Source organism: Lissotriton vulgaris, chromosome 1_1, assembly GCF_964263255.1.
Source record: "Lissotriton vulgaris chromosome 1_1, aLisVul1.2, whole genome shotgun sequence".
In the NCBI taxonomy this organism is placed as follows: domain Eukaryota; kingdom Metazoa; phylum Chordata; class Amphibia; order Caudata; family Salamandridae; genus Lissotriton; species Lissotriton vulgaris.
The window spans coordinates 1,563,043,507-1,563,061,280 of NC_141685.1; the positions used below are offsets into that span (position 1 = coordinate 1,563,043,507).

Consider the following 17,774-nt stretch of genomic DNA (forward strand, 5'->3'; position numbering starts at 1 on the left):
TAGGCTGGATGGCCACCACGCACATGCACAATGACGCCAGTAAACGGTGCAGAGATGCAAGGGCCCCCTTTAATGGAGTTAATGGAGCGTACGGTGGTAACCGGGGGGCCAAAGAACCCTCACGGTAAGCGGGCCCTCTGCGCATGCGCACTTCGACAGAAGGGCGTGGTTAATAGGGCATATGGTGGTAACCGGGGAGGGGGTGTACCCCCACGGTAAACGGGCCCTCTGCGCGTGCGCACTCTGACTGGAGGGCGTGGTTAATAGGGAGTACAGGGGTAACCGGGGAGGGCGTGTAGCCCCACGGTAAACGGGCCCTCTGCGCATGCGCGCCCCTTTCAGGAGGGCGTGGTTTAGTGATAAGGATCTGACACCAGTTATTGACCTAGCCGTAGACCCAAATAGGTACGCAGAAAATAAATCTTGGATAATGCGATTGATATGTTAGTTTTTGGATAGGAAATACCTTGTACTAGAGATATGTTAAGGTTAGCCATCTGAATACCTGTATGTATCAATTGTAACATTTTCTGCATAATTGTGTAAATATTGTTTATTTCAATTTTGATTTATTTTGTATGTTTTAATAAATACTGCCGGGGGGGTCAAAAGATCCCCCGCCTTCCAAAGAAAGCCCTCTCACGTCATGTTAATAATGTTATGTTGGTTAACGGAAGGGTGGGGGTCCTCCGGCAGTCCCTGGCCATATGGAAAGGCGGGGCAGACATCGCCCCCGCCACACTTATGGCGGGGGTGCACCGGCCCCCACTCGCCCTGGGTCCCCTGGTGACCCGGAAGTGATTGAGTCACTTCCGGGTCACGAAGGGAACAAAGGCCAGGCCGGTTAGATCCGGCCTGGCCTGCGAAGATTTAAAAGGCCGTGCAGCGCGGGAGCCGGCCTCTTTGACTTCTGCGCGCCACGGCCTGCCCCTTCCAGCCTCTAGGAGGCTGTAATTAATTTTCCCACCCACCATCCCCTGAAGCAGATGATTGGTATTGTGTGTTATGGAGGTTTTCACAATTTTGTTACAAGTGTTTATGTATGACAAAAGTGTCTGATTAATAAGTTTTGTTCCTTAGAACTTTCTCCCGTTTTCAGGTCATCAATGGTCGTATTTATTGCTATGCCTTGGTCAGGCGGTAAGGTCATGATTGGTGAGCAGTTAATTTAAGGTCCTTTGGGGGCAGCGCCATTCTCGAATGGAGTCGCCCAAAGAGAGAGACAAGTGGTCTCTCATAGAACTCCAGGGGCCGGTACAGTCTGTTGGGTACATGGGTGCGGGGGATACAGTCACGCTTTCTCTAGGCTGGATGGCCACCCCCGCACGTGCACAATGACGCCAGTAAACGGCGCAGAGATGCAAGGGCCCCCTTTAATGGAGTGTACGGTGGTAACCGGGGGGGCCAAAGAACCCTCATGGTAAGCGGGCCCTCGGCGCATGCGCACTTCGACAGAAGGGCGTGGTTAATAGGGCGTACGGGGGTAACCGGGGAGAGGGTGCGCCCCACGGTAAACGGGCCCTCTGCGCATGCACGCTCCTTTCGGGAGGGCGTGGTTTAATGATAAGGATCTGACACCAGTTATTGACCTTGCCGTAGGCCCAAATAGGTACGCAGAAAATAAATATTGTATAATGTGATTGATATGTTAGTTTTTGGATAGGAAATACCTTGTACTAGAGATAAGTTAAGGTTAGCCATCTGAATACCTGTATATATCAATTGTAACATTTTCTGCGTAATTGTGTAAATATTGTTTATTTCAATTTTGATTTATTTTGTATGTTTCAATAAATACGGCGGGGGGGGGTCGAAAGATCCCCTGCCTTTCAAAGAAAGCCCTCTCACGTCCTGTTAATAATGTTATGTTGGTTAACGGAAGGGTAGGGGTTCTCCGGCAGTCCCTGGCTATAGTGCCGGTGTCACTCACAATGGTAGCACTCTGACTCAGGCTCTTCAGAGGGGTGGCACAGTAAGTCATGCTCCTGCAGTGAGCTGAGACCTTGACTGCAAGCCGGGTCAGCCAACCCATGTATTTTGAAGAGAACTGTGGTGAGGTGCTACCAGCATGGAGGGCAGCAGGTTAGTTGCCACACTCTTTGCAAAATTAACTCGACCAGCCCTTGCACAGAAAAAGGTTCTATGCATTTTACTCCGTAATGCTATTTTATTATAACACACCTCGGTTAGCAGCACCAAAAGTTTCAGCCGGAAGGTGGAACTGGAGTGAAGTACTAGCCGATGGAGATAGCAGCAATTGGGAAACAGGCAGCTACACACATGGAGCAGCGAACTGACCCCATTCAACCATATAATTTAAACAAATAACATCTCTTTCAGTGCAGGCAGTTAAAAATATGCTCCGGAATCTGTCGAGATTCAAGAACATGCAGAGAAAGTTTGGTTTAATGCACTACACTGACTCTACATATTATATCAGGCAATACTAAAAACACATTTGAAACTCTTATTACAGGGCGACGCCTGCCTGCCTCAGAGTCTGGCCGCAACAACGCAGTCACACGGCATGGCAGACGCACACCGTTCCTCGCATCAGACTCACTCGGGCTCAGTAGCAGGCGCAGTTCAGAGCAGCACAGTGGGCTCCAGCCGCCACTGTGGTCCGTGGGGTTGGGTCCTGGGGTCATCATTCATTTTAATTTACCACCGCGGGGAGGTGCGAGCAGAGCAGCTATGCAGCCTAGCCAGCCTCCCAAACCACAGTAGGAGGATGGACGTCATGCACCACGGAGTCAGAACGTAATGCTGTGGTGAGGAGGGAATCTCGATTCCTCCATTGATGGTTTGTAGCAGCCAGCAAATTAGCAGCTACTAACTCAGCCAGCCACCAAGCCTGCAAGCATCACTCACGCAGCAGCAAACTTCCTCTCCAGCTTAAGTTTAGTCATAGCAGCGTGACAACTTGACAGCAGAGGCAGGCACTATGCCTTTTATGCTTGACTTTGCATTTCAGTGCGGTGATGCGGACCACCAATTCATGATGCATGGTACCTAGCAGGGCTGAGTAGGTGAAGCACAGAAGAGGAGACAGAGAAGGACAAATAAGGAAACTAGTGTTAAGAAGTGCAGGCGATGGGTGCAGCACACACAAGGATGGTGAGAGAGAGCAGTGCAGGTGGTAGATAAGTGCATAAGTAGACTGCTGAGCAATTCTATGGGAATGAAAGACAGGAAAAATGTCTTGAGAGAGAGTTGGGCTAGAGGGCTGAGAGAAAGGGTGTTGTGCAATAGCATGGGGGGGGACACATACGTGAGTAAACCTGTGTGGGGAGAAGACGTGCCAAAAAGCGGAAGGAGAGCAATGAGAGCGAAGCACAAGAGAAGGCTGGTAACAGAGCAGGAGAGGTTATGGGAGGATCAGTGAAAGTGAACAATGAAGCAGGAAAAGTGTGGGTGGAACAGCAGTGGAGGGAGTCGCCACACCCAATGGAGATGAAGAAACAAGAGGACAGGGCTTAAGGCAAGAGAAAACGGCGGAAAAGGCAGATGAATAAGCTGATGGGAAACATCTGTAATGTATGTGAGGGCTATAGTTAGTATATCTAGAAATAATAATGAAGATTTTACTAACTTTAAAAAATGGACAGCTTACAATGTACTAAAACATGGGATTTTTCTTGTGTTCTGTTTTCACTATATTCTATATTACTATTTACGTACTGCCTAAATATTTTACACATTGATTTTAATTTAAGTATGACTGTTTTTTTTTCAAGCAACCAGAGGGTTAATTAAGTACAGGTTTATTTTTAGTGACTTTTGTGGTTCACCCCAACAAGGACTGCACCTACTACTTGAGTAGAGATCTCCACCTCTCATCTAATAACCCGGTTTCTTCCACATATGTATTAATAATTGTTTTCATGTGTTTCTATGTGACAATATGTACGTGTCCTTGTCTGTGTGCATGTGCGTGTGTATGGCTGTAATACTTGTCATCTTGTTTTCCATTAATTAAAGTACTTTAATGAAATGTACCATAACATTTAGAAGCTATTTGGTAGGATGACTAAGATGATCTTGGGAAGTTAGGTAGGAATTATAATGTACAAGCAACTTTGCCCATTGGCTCCCATGAACTGATTAACAGTAGTGAGGGACAAGGCATGGTAAATAGGCAGCATGCATTGCATTCATATAAACAAGAACATATTGTCTTTGCAATTTAAAACAAGCATTGGCAAAGCCAATAAGTCTCGACAATCTGAGAGCTATAGGCATTGTCCATCAATGTTTTTTAGCTAAGGATTTTTCACTGGCTCCCATTTTCTAAAATATGTGTTGCAAACAGGTCTCAGAATACCTCTTGGGAGTTATTGCTGCACAAAGTCAATGCAAATAGCAAGTGCAGTGAGAAATAAAATGCACTAGTGGGAAATAGAAACAGTAGTTAACGTGCAAATTATTTGGCAAGAACACAAAACCCTCTAAATATGTGATCACTATAAATTCTAGGACCTTTCCTCAGACTGGCCTATGTGCTTAATTGATGTTCGTTTTGTTTTCTTCCAACTTGTTTCTACTGGCAATTTGCATATTCTCAATCAGTGAGGACCCTGGAAACTATGAATGCGTGCTGTGCAGCAACTTCAGGGGGATATAACCCAACCTGTGGCAGCTTCAGATCTTTAACAGTGGTGTTAAAATTTTACTGAAAGATTGCATCACTCGTGTGATCTGCGTGGATACTCTGTATGTGTGCCTGACAAAGTACAGTATAATTTGAAGTGTCCTTGCAAAAGTGCAGAGTAATAATAAAATATTTTTTAAACTCTTGGGATAAGTGTCTTATTCACAAAGCATAACGTATTAACATTATGTTATGTATATTTGTAGAGCGAATGGCTGTCCCAGCAACAGGGCGTCCCAGCGCTTGCAGACGAGTCAACCAGCGCGGTACTGTGGAGTGTACAAAGGAGTGAACAAAATGGAAGGTTGGCCTGGAGATGGTCAGAGTTGCCCTGCTGGTAGAACATTATCAACAAAAGTTGCATATGCCTAATGAAATGCAGTGGTTTGTGATTGATGTTATTAAAGTTACCAAGCGTCGCCAGAATGTGAACCGCTTACTTACTCTGAAGGAAAATAAATGAATCTGGACTTGTGACACTGTAGATAGGGGCTTGAATTCTCTGATTGAGTGGCATACTTTGGCCACCCTGTGAGTCTATGAAGGTCTTATTTTTTCATCATACTGGATGTTGAGTCCTTCCATATTGTGTGTAGATGAGAGGCATTTAGTGTGATAATAATGCCTCTTTAGAATTTCCTTCCACAGGAATAGGTGGATGGGACTCCATTCAAAGATGGCCCCTGTTATGATGGTTGCTGATTATTGGCTTCACCAGAGATGTAGTTATGAGCCTCACCAGGTCTGACCTTAATACGTCATCACCGTGATCCCCTTAGATCTATTGGCTTCCTTGCTGTCTGATTATAGGCGATGAAGTTATGACCAGTGATTCTACTCTGTTTCGCCGGAGTTATACACACTTACTTTGAGGGCTTCAGACTGTACCAAGATGGCTCCCGAGTACGTGTGATGTCATGACGTTTTAAACGCCTTCACACGGAAGCGTTCCGATGCTTTGTTCGGACGCGGATGAGGATCGAGTTGCAACAGTGGTGCTTGCTTCGCGCCATTAAGTAGGTTTGGCTCACTAGTTTTCTTAAAAAACTTAGGGATGGATTTCACCAGGGTGTTTACTATACTCAGGCTAGCATTATTAATGCAGTTCTTTACTTTGTAGGTGATGTGTTCATTTCATATATACGCCCGTATTTCCATCTGGTGAAAAAGACGTGACTACTAGAGATATTGATATCCTCTGTAGGTAGGTGTAATTACATGGTGTGTCACTTACACAGCCTTTAGGTAGGTTATCTGGAGGTGACTTGTTACTGATAGTGGTTTCTTTCTCTTCAGACATTAGGTTTATGCAGGCATAACCTTATGACTTCCGGCTGGAGGTCCTGGGTAAGCCCTTTGCTGTCCAGATTATATGTTTGTAATGTAGTGTGCTCACGGTGGTGGTACGTTAGAGGTGGTGATTTTTTGTGCTGGTAGACATTTTAAGTATCACATTTGAGTTGTGTGTCACAATTTCGGTGTTGTTTTCCTTTGGATTAGGTGGACGGTACTATTTTGGCAAGGATATTACATTATATACTTATATATGTATTTGTTTTTAGATTAATATGTGCAACGCATGGTCCTGAAGATGGTCCTATGGATTGTTTTAACCAACTAAGGACCGAAACGTCGAAGCTTGGCAACGTTTTGTTCACTTCTTGTTTCATTTTTTGATTGTTAAATGACCGCATTATGACAAGTATTGTTTTGGACATGGTATTTATTTATTTTTCCATGTGTATAACAAAAGTTGCCTTATACTACTGAGAATTTTGTCTGTCAATATCGTAGTATTTCTGCTGCCATATTTTAGTTTTGTATATGAAAAAAAGTATAAAGAAAGACAAAAGACTAAAAGAATATTTCAAATAATAAAAACAGTCTAATTCTGTTTTCCATGCTTTTTGCTGAATAATCGACCGCTCTTGCGGCTATATGAAATTGATTGAATATTGTTTAAACAATTCCTATAGGGACATTTGTGTATATTGTTACTGATAATACCCAGTCCCTCTGGGAATATTGGGTGGCTCTGTTTTGTGTAAACGTGCTAAATAGAGGCAAACAGCCAGGTCTTTATTTTTTTACGGAAGAGCCAATGGTCTTGCGTGGCACGACTCTCGAGGGCGATGGAGTTCCATAGAGCAGGAGCCAGGACCGTCCGCCTGCTCTGCTCTTGCGCACCTTAATGGTGCGTGCGAGGTGGAGGTCCGCAGAAGGGAGGGCACGTGTGGGGACGTTAAAGGAGCAGAGACCCTGTAGTAGTTGGGGGGCCTGGCCATGTAGGATTTTGTGGGTTAGACATAGTGTTTTAAATTGGATTCTCTGTTTCACCGGCATCCAGTGAAGACGGCGAAGGATGTGAGAGGTGTTGCAGCGTTTAGGTAGGGCAAAAAGAGTGGGCGCTGCTGTGTTTTGAGCCCTTTGGAGTCACTTCATGGTCATCAAGTTGGTACCAAGCAGTAGGCTGTTACAGTAGTCCAAGTGGGATAGGACCAAGGACTGGACTATTACTTGTCTAGTGTGCGGCTCAAAAAAGCCCAAAGATGGGCTTAACGGTGCGTAGTCGTCCGAACCAGCCACCTGTTTTAGTATGGGACTCAAAGGAGAGAGAGTTATCCATTAGGACTCCCAGATTCTTAACTTCCTTCTTGGGAATCGGGGGAGGGCCCATCGTCAGGGGCCACCACTGGTCGCCCCATTTCTGCGAGTCCCGACCGATCAGGAGCACCTCCGTTTGAGGAGTTAAGTTGGAGGCAATTCTCCGTCATCCAACTTGAGATGGCTAAGACATCTTCCTGAAATTTTACCTGATCCAATACGGTGTTATTGGAGAAGGTAAAAATAAGCTGCGTATCGTCAGCGTACGAGGTCTGTTTGATCCTGCGTTTTTTTGCTAGCAGGGCCAAGGGGCGAACATACACATAAGCATAAGGCTAAGGGCAGAGCCCTGGGGAACGCCACATTTGAGAGGAAATTTGCTGGATGAGTAAGGTGGAGCATGGATCTGGAAGCAATGATCAGACAGAAAGAATGCGAACCATGCCAGAGCCTTGCCCCTGACCCCGATCTCCCCGAGACGTTTGAGTAGGATCTCTGGGAGACCGTGTCGAACGCCGCACTCAGGTCGAGCAAGATCAGAGCAGAGGTGAGTCCAAGGTCCTGTGAGGCCCTAAGTTGCTCCTTGACTGCCAGGAGCGCGGACTCCGTGCTATGATTTGCCCGGAAACCGTTCTGTGACTTGTCCAAAACGAATGAAAACGAGTGAAAATACCTAGAATTCAACAAGGTCGTATATGTTGAAGCGGATTACTGGTGGGTGATTCGGCATGTTCTTTGGATGAATTTTTAAGGTTAATCTCCGTGCTGTGAAGCCCAGTGATGTCAGAGGTGCGCGAGATTTGAGCGCGAGAGAACCTTGACGTGGGTGGAATTTGGCGATTCAAGCCTCGTTTTAGTTTGCTTGCAAGGGCATGTGGGAAAAAACAAGCACTATCGAGCAAAGAAAAGTGTCTTGTGTTGCAAGCCTCGTTTCGAAGGAGACGCAAAGGCGCTTGGGAGAAAACAAGGTCAATCGCCTCATAGAAAAAAGTGAACTGGTTGGACGGCGGACATCTTGGATTTTTCTTTTTTAAAAAGAAGGCTTTTGTTTCGATAATTAAGAGGATCGAAAGCAAAGAGAATTTGAAAGGAATAACTTTGACGCAATTGTGTAGAAAAGGAATATACAGAAGAGGAAAACTATTGAGAGGAAGATTAAGTTCGTCGGGTCAATTTAAGAGGTGACACTTTTGTAGGGAACAATCGAACTTATTCTGTTGGTGCTTGTGGTGACAGGCACACCTTGTTCTTGTAAAGAAACTATATTTAAAAGTGGAGAAACTTCAACAAGGAAAAGGAGTTGGTGCTTATGGTGATAAGCACACCTGAGATGTTTAATATAAAATGTTAATGTAAAAAAACAAAACAATTTTTAGAATAGAAATGTTTAATCACTTAGTAAGTGTATCATAGTATAGGTAGAAATAATTTAAAAAAAAAAAAAAAAGAAGAAGGTGAGGTGCAGTTAGAATTATTTTCTTTTGTGAAGTGTATTGTATTGGTAAAGGGGTGTGAAAATGCAAACTGACTTCCCCACCGTTTTTTCTAAATGATCCAGGGGATCCACCTATTAGGTGGAAAAAATGGAAAGAAATGTTTGAAAATTACGCAAGGGTCTGTGGCACAAATCTCAGTGCGGAAAGAAAAAATTCACTTTTGATGCATTGTATTGGAGGTGAGGACAGGAAGTTTTGGAGAGTTTACCTGCTTTAAGTCAAGCAGATCAGAGGGGACTTAATGAATATGAAATATGTAGAAAACAATTAGACTTACCAAAAGTAAGCACAATTATGGAGAGATTATTTTGGATTGCGAGAACAAGGCAAGGATGACTCGGTTGAACAGTTTGTTACTGCTTTAAGGAAATTAGCTTCTAGCTGTAAGTTTGAGGAGTTAACTGAGGAGAGAATATGTGATCAGTTTGTGCTTAGATGTACAAATGACAAAATAAGAAAAGAACTATGGATGAAGGACGAGCCACCTCTGGATGAAGTGATGATTATTGCTAAGCATGTGGAACACAAGGTTAAGTGTGTGGGTGAGTTGAGCAAAGCAGGCAAAAATGGAGGCAGTAATGAAAAGGTAGAAGTTAAAGTCCAAGAGGTGAAGAGTGTTGATGAGAAAAAGAAAAAGGATTCTATTGATGCAAAAGGTGGTTTAAGTGATAATCAACCTAACAAAGCAATTGTAGAAAAAAAATATGGAAGTACTTTTCAAGGTAATTGCTACAGATGTGGGAGATTAGGACATATGGCGAATGATAAAAACTGTCCAGTTTTGAAAGTGGTCTGCAATGTGTGTGGGAGGAAAGGTCATTTAGGAAAAAATTGTCGTCTAAGATTCAAAAGAGATATTAAGGTTGAAACTAAAGAAGTAACTTTTCAAATTAATGACGACAAATCATATCATCCTTCTGACTGGGTTAGTACAGGTGGGGTTAATATTAAGCTGAAGTTTGATTCGTGCTCACATTTGTTTCAAAAGAAGACTATTTAAAACATTTCAAAGAGATGGTAATACTAAAAAAAAATAATCAGATGTCAAACCAACTGGATACGGGAAAAATCCAATAAAAATGTTAGGTTGGTTTACAGAAAACATTGAATACAGAAAACATTGAATACAATGGGAGATATGTAGTTAGAAAAATGTATGTTGCGGAAAAAGGGGACAGCTTGATTAGCTGGTCTCATCAAGCAAATTTGGGTGTGGTCCTCAATCCAAATGCAAAACCACCTATTCAGGTGCAATCTGTGGATGGTGATGGAGAGGAAGTTGTGAGGAAATTTAAAGAATTGTTTAGTGAAAAAATTGGATGTTTGAGAGGTTACAAACACAAAATAAGGTTGAAGTCTGGTGCAATTCCAGTTGCAGCAAAAGTTAGGCATGTGCCTATTTGCATGCAGGATGCAGTAAAGAAGGAACTTGATAGACTATTGAAAACTGGGGTGATGGAGGCTGTAGAGGCAACTGAATGGCTGGCCCCCATTGTTGTCGCGAGCAAACCCAATAACGAGATTTGTCTCTGTGCAGACCTTCGGGCTTTGAATAAGGAGGTGATTGTTGATAAGTTTCCTCTTCCAAACATTGAAGAGTTGGTTGCAACATTAGATGGAGCATGTTACTTTACTACGTTAGATATGGCTTCGGCCTATCATCAGGTTCCTTTGAGTTCAGAATCGCAAGAGTTAACGGCTTTCATAACTCCTTTCGGTTCTTACAAATTCAAAAGGATGCCGTTTGGCCTAATTTCAGCCGCCTCGTTGTTTCAGCGGATTATGAATGATTTGTTTAAAGGTGTCAATGATGTAAAATGTTATCAAGACGATGTCTTAATTTGTGGCAGAACTAAGGAAGAACATGATGATAGATTAAGGTGTGTGCTGGAGAAAATGTTGAAAGCAGGTTTATCTCACAGATGTGACAAGTGTAAGTTTGGAGTGACAGAATTGGATTATTTAGGTCATCATATTTCAGGTTTTGGTGTGAGACCTAAACATGATTTATTTAGAACAATTGAAGAACTGAAGGACCCATGTTTAAAGGAGGAACTTTTGTCTTTTTTGGGCATGGCAGAATTTTACAATAAATTTATGAAGAACTTTGCAGAGAAGACTGAGAAATTAAGGGGTATGATGTATAAGAAAAGTGAGTTTGTATGGACTGATGAATGCAATGCGGAATTTGTACAAGTTAAAAAAGATCTCAAACATGCTCTGAATCTTCAGACATTTAGACCTGGTGATCCTACTTTTATTGTGACTGATGCAAGCTGTAAAGGGCTAGGAGCATTGTTGTTTCAAGTTAGGAATGGTGGTGAAGATCTCATTGCTTGTGCCTCTAGGTGCTTGAAGGGTGCTGAATTAAATTATTCGGTGATTGAAAAGGAGGCTCTTGCCATTTTTTGGGCTGTAAATAAGTTTAGAAAATTTGTTTGGGGTTGTCAATTTGTCAGACAACAAACCTTTAAGAGAGATTTTGGAAAAAAAAGGTCTTGATGCTGTTTCTGCAAGATTTAGAAGGTGGGTAATTGCTCTTCAGGAATTTGATTTTAAGTTTGAATATATTCCTGGTTGTACCAATGTTTCTGCAGATTGTTTGTCACGTTTGGTGAATTGGGTAGGAGATTTGGGAGAAGTTGAGAATGAGGATGATGGAATTGAGGAGAGTGAAGTCAGAGTTTGTGACATTACCTTGGGTGCCATAAAGGAAGATGAGTGGAAGGAGGAATTAGTTAAGGATAGTGAACTGGTTGAAGTTATGAATCTTCTATCTAAAAATTTATATGGGAAGTTACCTAAACCTTGGTCGTTAATTTCTCAAGAATTGGCTGTGTTGAATGGTGTTCCAGTAAGAGGAACAAGATTAATTCCTCCAGTGAGTTTGAGGAAAAACATTATCAATATGGCTCATGCTGGTCAATTAGGAATTTCAAAAACTAAAGAGCGTATCAGACAAGATTTTTGGTGGCCAGGTTTTGATTTGATGGTGGAGAGAGCAGTTCGTGACTGTGTAGCTTGTCAATTGAGTGACAAAGTTCTCAAGCCTAGGTGTCCACCTACGGTTTGCAGAAAATTACCATTGTTTCCTTGGGATGAAGTGGCAATAGATATTGTTGGTCCATTGCATGGTGAGCAGAATACTCCTTATTTGTTTGTGTTGATGGACTTATACTCTCGATGGGTGGAAGTTAGTGCTGTGCGAGAAGTTACTTCTCGTTGTGTGATAACATTTTTAGATTCTATATTCAATAGAGAAAGTTACCCAAAGTCCTTGCTTTCGGATAATGGACCACAATTTTGTTCAGTTGAGTTAGAAGGTTATTTGTCTGATTGTGGTATAGTTCACAAAAAGATATCATTATATCACCCAGAATCTAATGGTTCATTGGAAAGATTTAACAAAACGTTGAAAGAAGGAATCCAGTTAGCAAGGGTAAATTCACTGGATTGGACAGTGGAATTGCAGAATAGAATTTCAGCTTATCGCTTCACTCCTCATTCCACAACTGGTAAAATGCCTTTTGAGCTCTTCAGGGGAAGGTCTTCTAACACTAACTTGTGTCCTGGTTGGATGAATTTAGATAAAGGTTTAAAAGACAATAGTATTGGTCTATGGAGAGACAAAGAATTGAAGTTGCACAGGAAAAGGAAAGTTTACTATGATGTAAGGGAAAATGTCATGGTTTCCAATTTCAAAATAGGAGACATGGTAAAAATTAAGGTTCCTGTAGGTTGTAAAAAATGGTCTAGGTTTACAGATGTTAAGAAAATTGTAAAATTATTTTAAAATACTGTGAAAACAGATGATGGTCGCATTTGGAACCTTAATCGTGTTGCACATTTTCCTGTTTGTGTTCTATGTAATGTTCAGTTACCTTCTGTTTCATCTGGGAGATGTTTGTCCGATTCTGATGCAAGGATTACTCTCTCCAGCAGGAGTAACAGAGTTATTAGAGCTCCTGTTTATCTAAAGGATTTTGTATAATTATATGTCTCAAATGATGTTTTCTGTTGTAGACATGTTCAATTTTGTCATTCATATAGAAAGGGAGATATGTGATGTACATAGATTGTCTTTGTAGTTCTAACATGGAATCCTGGTTCTAAGGGATTCCTAGATTTGTCAGTTGAAAGTTGATCTAGTGATGGCTGAGGTTGTTCATTAAAGACCTCTTGACTTACCTACAATTTTGTGTCAGAAGTCATTTTATTACACAGAGGATTTTTTTAGCCACTTAAGGATGGTGAAACAGGTTGAGACAAGTAGGACTGCTTGCTGCTTCATTGACAGCTGGTCGTCATATGTACTTTAGACTTACTGCATCCATGGGCATGTATAAGAGCTATTTGCTATGATATTTTTCGATTCAGTTGGCCAGGTGTTAATCTGAATTGCTATCAAGTATAAGTTTAAAGTCCCACCCTTTACAAGTGGGTCCTTAGGGGAGCTGCAATCTTGCTTCGCTGCAGGTACTCCTTGCATTTCATTGCAGTGTAAAAGGCAAATACATCAAAATTATTATTGGTAAATCGCACCCCTTTTTATTTTATTGCCTATGCCAATAACTTTCCACGAAACAAATTATCCCAGTGATAGTCATGCGATCATAACAGCCCATCTCTTATGTTTTGATTTTGTTATCTGTTGTTCGGTTTCTCCTGTATGCGGTTTCAAAAGTCGCAATCTCCCTTCCACTGCTCCACTTACCTGCACAACTTCCCCCTCCTTACTTAATTTGGCGGTGGGTTCGGAACTTCATATCTTCCAAAAGCTGGATGGGTCTGTCACCCTATCCCCAAACATTTACAGAGCACTAATAAAATACCTACCTCTGGGCTGTTAACCTCAACTAGTGGGGTTAAGTTCTCATCATCCCCTGTCAACCATCCCCTTAGCAATCATTCCATCAATGACATACATATAGCTAGTATCATGAGTGCCTTTTTGGTGACATGCTCACCAACATTACTACGTGATGGTCAGTGCAATAAGCCCAATATTCAATCATGCTCATGGCATTACCTGAATATTATATGGTCCCATAAACTTCTCTCACAGGTGGATCACAAATAGTTCCTCCAGTGTTCTATCTGCATTATATGTTCACAAGTTGTGTATGTAAATGTAAATGTATTGGCATTTATATAGCGCACTACTTACCCGTAGGGTCCCAAGGCGCTTCGACCGCTGCGAAACCCTTCCTGGCTCCCCTGAGAGATGGTCCCTTAATGGGTATCTCCAGGGTGAGACCAGGCATCCCCGGCGGTCTGGTGGGGCAGTTAGTGAAGATGAGGCAAGCTAATGCCCAGAGTTGCCGAGTGTGATCGCTGATCAGAGTGGGCACCGAGGCGAGAGAATTATCGAGTCCGCTGACCCTGGTCCAGAAACCTGCCGCGCCGGGAATCGAACCCTGGTCCCTGGCCGTCCTCTGCTCTCGGGTCTGCCGCCTCTAACCAGTGAGCCACACTACTTCAATTGGACTTCAATTTTCTTATGAATTCCTATGAGGTTATTACAGTCTTTATCAGGTTTTTCATTTCAGATGCCATTTCCTATTCCCATTTGCATAACAAGTCCCAAATGAGCAATAAAAGCTGCTACATTCCTTACACACTTGTAAAGAAACAACACAATAACGTCTCCATAAGACAAAACATCACAAATTCAGAAGTCTCATTTTTAAAGACTTTTTCTTAATGCTGGGGGTCGTGTAACTAGTTAGCATGAGGAGTTAATTCCGATAACAAACGAGACTCCTCCATGCTAACTAGTTACGAGACCTCAAACCTAAATAAAACGTCTTTAAAAATAAGACATTCCATTTCTAGACGCCTACACCTCTCAGCTTGCCGAGTGTCGGTATTGACAACTTGAGGGTACATTGAAGTTAGGTTGGAGTTAGGTTGGTGGCAAATGAGGACAAAAATATTTTAATAATAAAAAAAATAAAAAAATAAGACTTCTGAATTTGTGATGTTTTGTCTTATTGAAACATTATTGTATTGTTTCTTCAAATGTGCGACAGGAACGTAGCTGCTTGTATTGCTCATTTGGGCCTTGTTCTACAAATGAAAATATATGTTTGAAGTGTGCTATTTCTACCAATACTTCTGTTCTTGGATGTTTTTTAAGACCGTTGTCCCAGGGAGTGAGTACCTTTTTGGGACTCTATTTGGAAGTTATACAGGGTGCAGGGAACAGATACCATAACCGTTTCCTTGTGTAGATGCCATTCCCTATTCCGCTTGGTCATGGTTAACCCGCACATCTTAGTCAACTTCCTTTGATTGAATTGTTGAAATGAGGATTTGATCCCCAGTCTCCTCCTCTTTGAATTCTCTGTCGGATCCATGAATGCCAATTTAGCAAAGTTCCAGGTTTAGTGAAAGTGATCACATGCACTTTTTTTTACCTCAATGACATAACGAGAAGTGACATAATGTGACCTTTGACAGTGATTCCGAGGAAATGACACAAAAGCTTGATCCTGATGACACCATAATAAATTATGTCACTGAAACTTAGAACATGGCTTATTTTTGCCACATTTATTTTCACATCCATATAAATGTGACCCAATAACGGAGAGACTTTGGTAAGAATCTACATTTACACATTATTACCGTGCAAATTCCAAATTCGAGTTTATTATCTCAGTAAAGCAAAATTTTCATAAGAAAAAAAAACTATTTATTGCCTCACAGATCGCATTTAAAAATGACTTTGCACAGGAAACAACTCTGCTAGTAGTTTTGAGATCTTTTCGGTGTAATTTTACCTTTGTGAACAAATGTAAACCCTTACATTGTGGTTTTGGTTAAAAACCTTTTGTTAAAATAATTTTAAAAGGCAAACAGGATGCACTGCAAAAATGGTAAGGGTTGCCCCTGGGAATTTTTTCTCATTATATAGGGAATGTCCAGGAGTCATGCCCACTCCCAGGATATTGAATCCTATAAACACAGCTCATCACACAGGCCAACAGAACCCATCTCGACCAGCAGAAGAACAGACTAGGACTGAACTTGCTGTGTGTGACCTGCAGGGAGAACAGAAGGGCTGGGCTTATTCCTACTTGTACCCAGAACTGAGACATTGACTCCATGGGCCAGTTGGCTGCTCTTCTTTATAGCTACATGGAAATAAGCTGCAAGAGGCCTACTTCCTGAAGTCAAAAACTGAAGAGTTACAACTGGACCTAGACTTGTCACTGATCTGGCCTCTGTGGGTGTGAGACTTGTCCTCTAAGGGCTGTCCCCGAGAATCCTGAAGGTTTAAAAGTTAGTAAAGGAAACTGCTTCAGAAAGTTTGAAAAGTTGGGACTTAGTGCATTTTTAATCTTCCAGGACCCCCGGAGCTTTAACAGGACCTTGCGGCATAGGTGTCTGATTTTGTCTCAGATTTCGAGAGGACTTGGCCCAAAATAAGCCTAAATCCAAAAGGTAGAAATCTTGACTGGAGAGCCACAAAAATTATCCACCCAATGAGAAGAAGTTAACTGCCCAAAAAGTTGAATTTTGCCACTCTGAGCGTTTCCCACATAAAAACTGTGGCTTTGGCAAGACCTCATCCAACAGCCACCTGACTGAGAGGACCGACCGGATACAGCATTTCAATTTCCCCCGCTGTAGGATTTAAACGTCTATTTCAGAGACTAAGTTAGAAGGTAAAATCTTTGACAGTGATGACCTATTGGGTGTATCCAACCTACGTGGTTGGAAAATTGTGTCTAGGTACTGGTCACTTACAAACTCTAAACAGTGTTCTAAATTTTCTTGGTTCTTTTTGCATCGAAACTTTAAGAAAACATCTCTGGTCCCATTTTTGTGGGACTATTATTGTGTTGAGTTTTAACTTTTTAAAGGTTTTGGTTTCGCTAAATGCTAAAAACATTTTCCTGAAGCAAAGCTTGTCTGCTCTGTGCTATAGCACAGGGGCCGAGCCCAAATTTATTGAAAGATTTTTGACATTATTACTTGGGAAGGACTTGCATCCCCCAACTAAAAACCCATTTTCTTACATATATAATAATTTATTTATTTTATGGCCCGTATGGAGTTGCGTGCCCTTTAATATATTTAACAAATAAAACTTCAATACATAGAAAAAGATAAGCTTACCTGCAAAGTTATGGAACACCTGATGCAGTCTTCATAAAGTTGTGACTTTCAATCAATCAATCTATCAATCAGAACATTTGTAGAGCGCACTACTTACCCGTGAGGGTCTCAAGGCGCTGGGGGTGGGGGGGGGGGGGGTGGGGGGGGGGGGTGAAGACTGCTGCTACTGCTGCAACTCTTCCTAGCTTTGCATGCAGTATGCAGGCAATCAAATATCTGCGAGCACGTCTGCTGTACATGCTCACATAGTACCACGTGTGCAGTATATAAGCCAATCAGACACCAGTATCATGAACAATAACGACTTTGAGAGCGAGACTGGCCCAGTCACAGTACAGCTATAGCCATTTCTGTACAGGTTCACATGCCCGTTCAAATAAAGCAAACCAAATGCACCCACATTTCGTGGAATCAAATGCATCTCTCATGTAGCACCTCATTTAATAAAAATATGAAACATTACCTATTGCCAAAGTCAGGTCCTGGTCTTCAAATAGTCGAACCGTTTTCCCAGCGCATAAGTTTCCTTTCTTCAAAAAGTTGGCAAAATAGTTTTTGTGAGACGTCACAAATAATAAACTTACTTCATCAATAGCTGTGGAGGGTGACACATCCACATTGTCCTCATATTGGAGATCTTTAGGGAGGGAAAAAAAGCATTATATATTTTCTATATTCTATATTTGTAAAACGAGAACATACCCCGTAAAGGCAGTGTTGCAGTGTCATTAACCTATGCAGTGTAATAGCCCACACCATCCAAACCCCCTCCTCTTTCCCACCAATTAACTCTTGGACAATAGTGACAACAGTATTCATAATAACGATGCAGGTTAAAGAAAGATACATCCGGTTAGTTCTAGAGTTGGGTCACTGAGTAAACCCACCATTAGCCC

The 17,774-nt window shown here is 42.0% G+C and overlaps 1 protein-coding gene across 3 annotated transcripts in view; it reads right to left on the bottom strand.

Annotated features, from left to right (window-relative positions):
- LOC147750815 (uncharacterized) overlaps nucleotides 1-17,774 on the bottom strand; it is a 702,597-nt gene that overhangs the window by 591,936 nt on the left and 92,887 nt on the right. For all 3 annotated transcript variants that reach the window (XM_086937011.1, XM_086937002.1, XM_086937022.1), the window contains exon 5: nucleotides 17,342-17,515. In XM_086937011.1, the coding sequence (XP_086793137.1) occupies nucleotides 17,342-17,515 (174 nt within the window). The remainder of the gene's footprint in view (nucleotides 1-17,341; nucleotides 17,516-17,774) is intronic.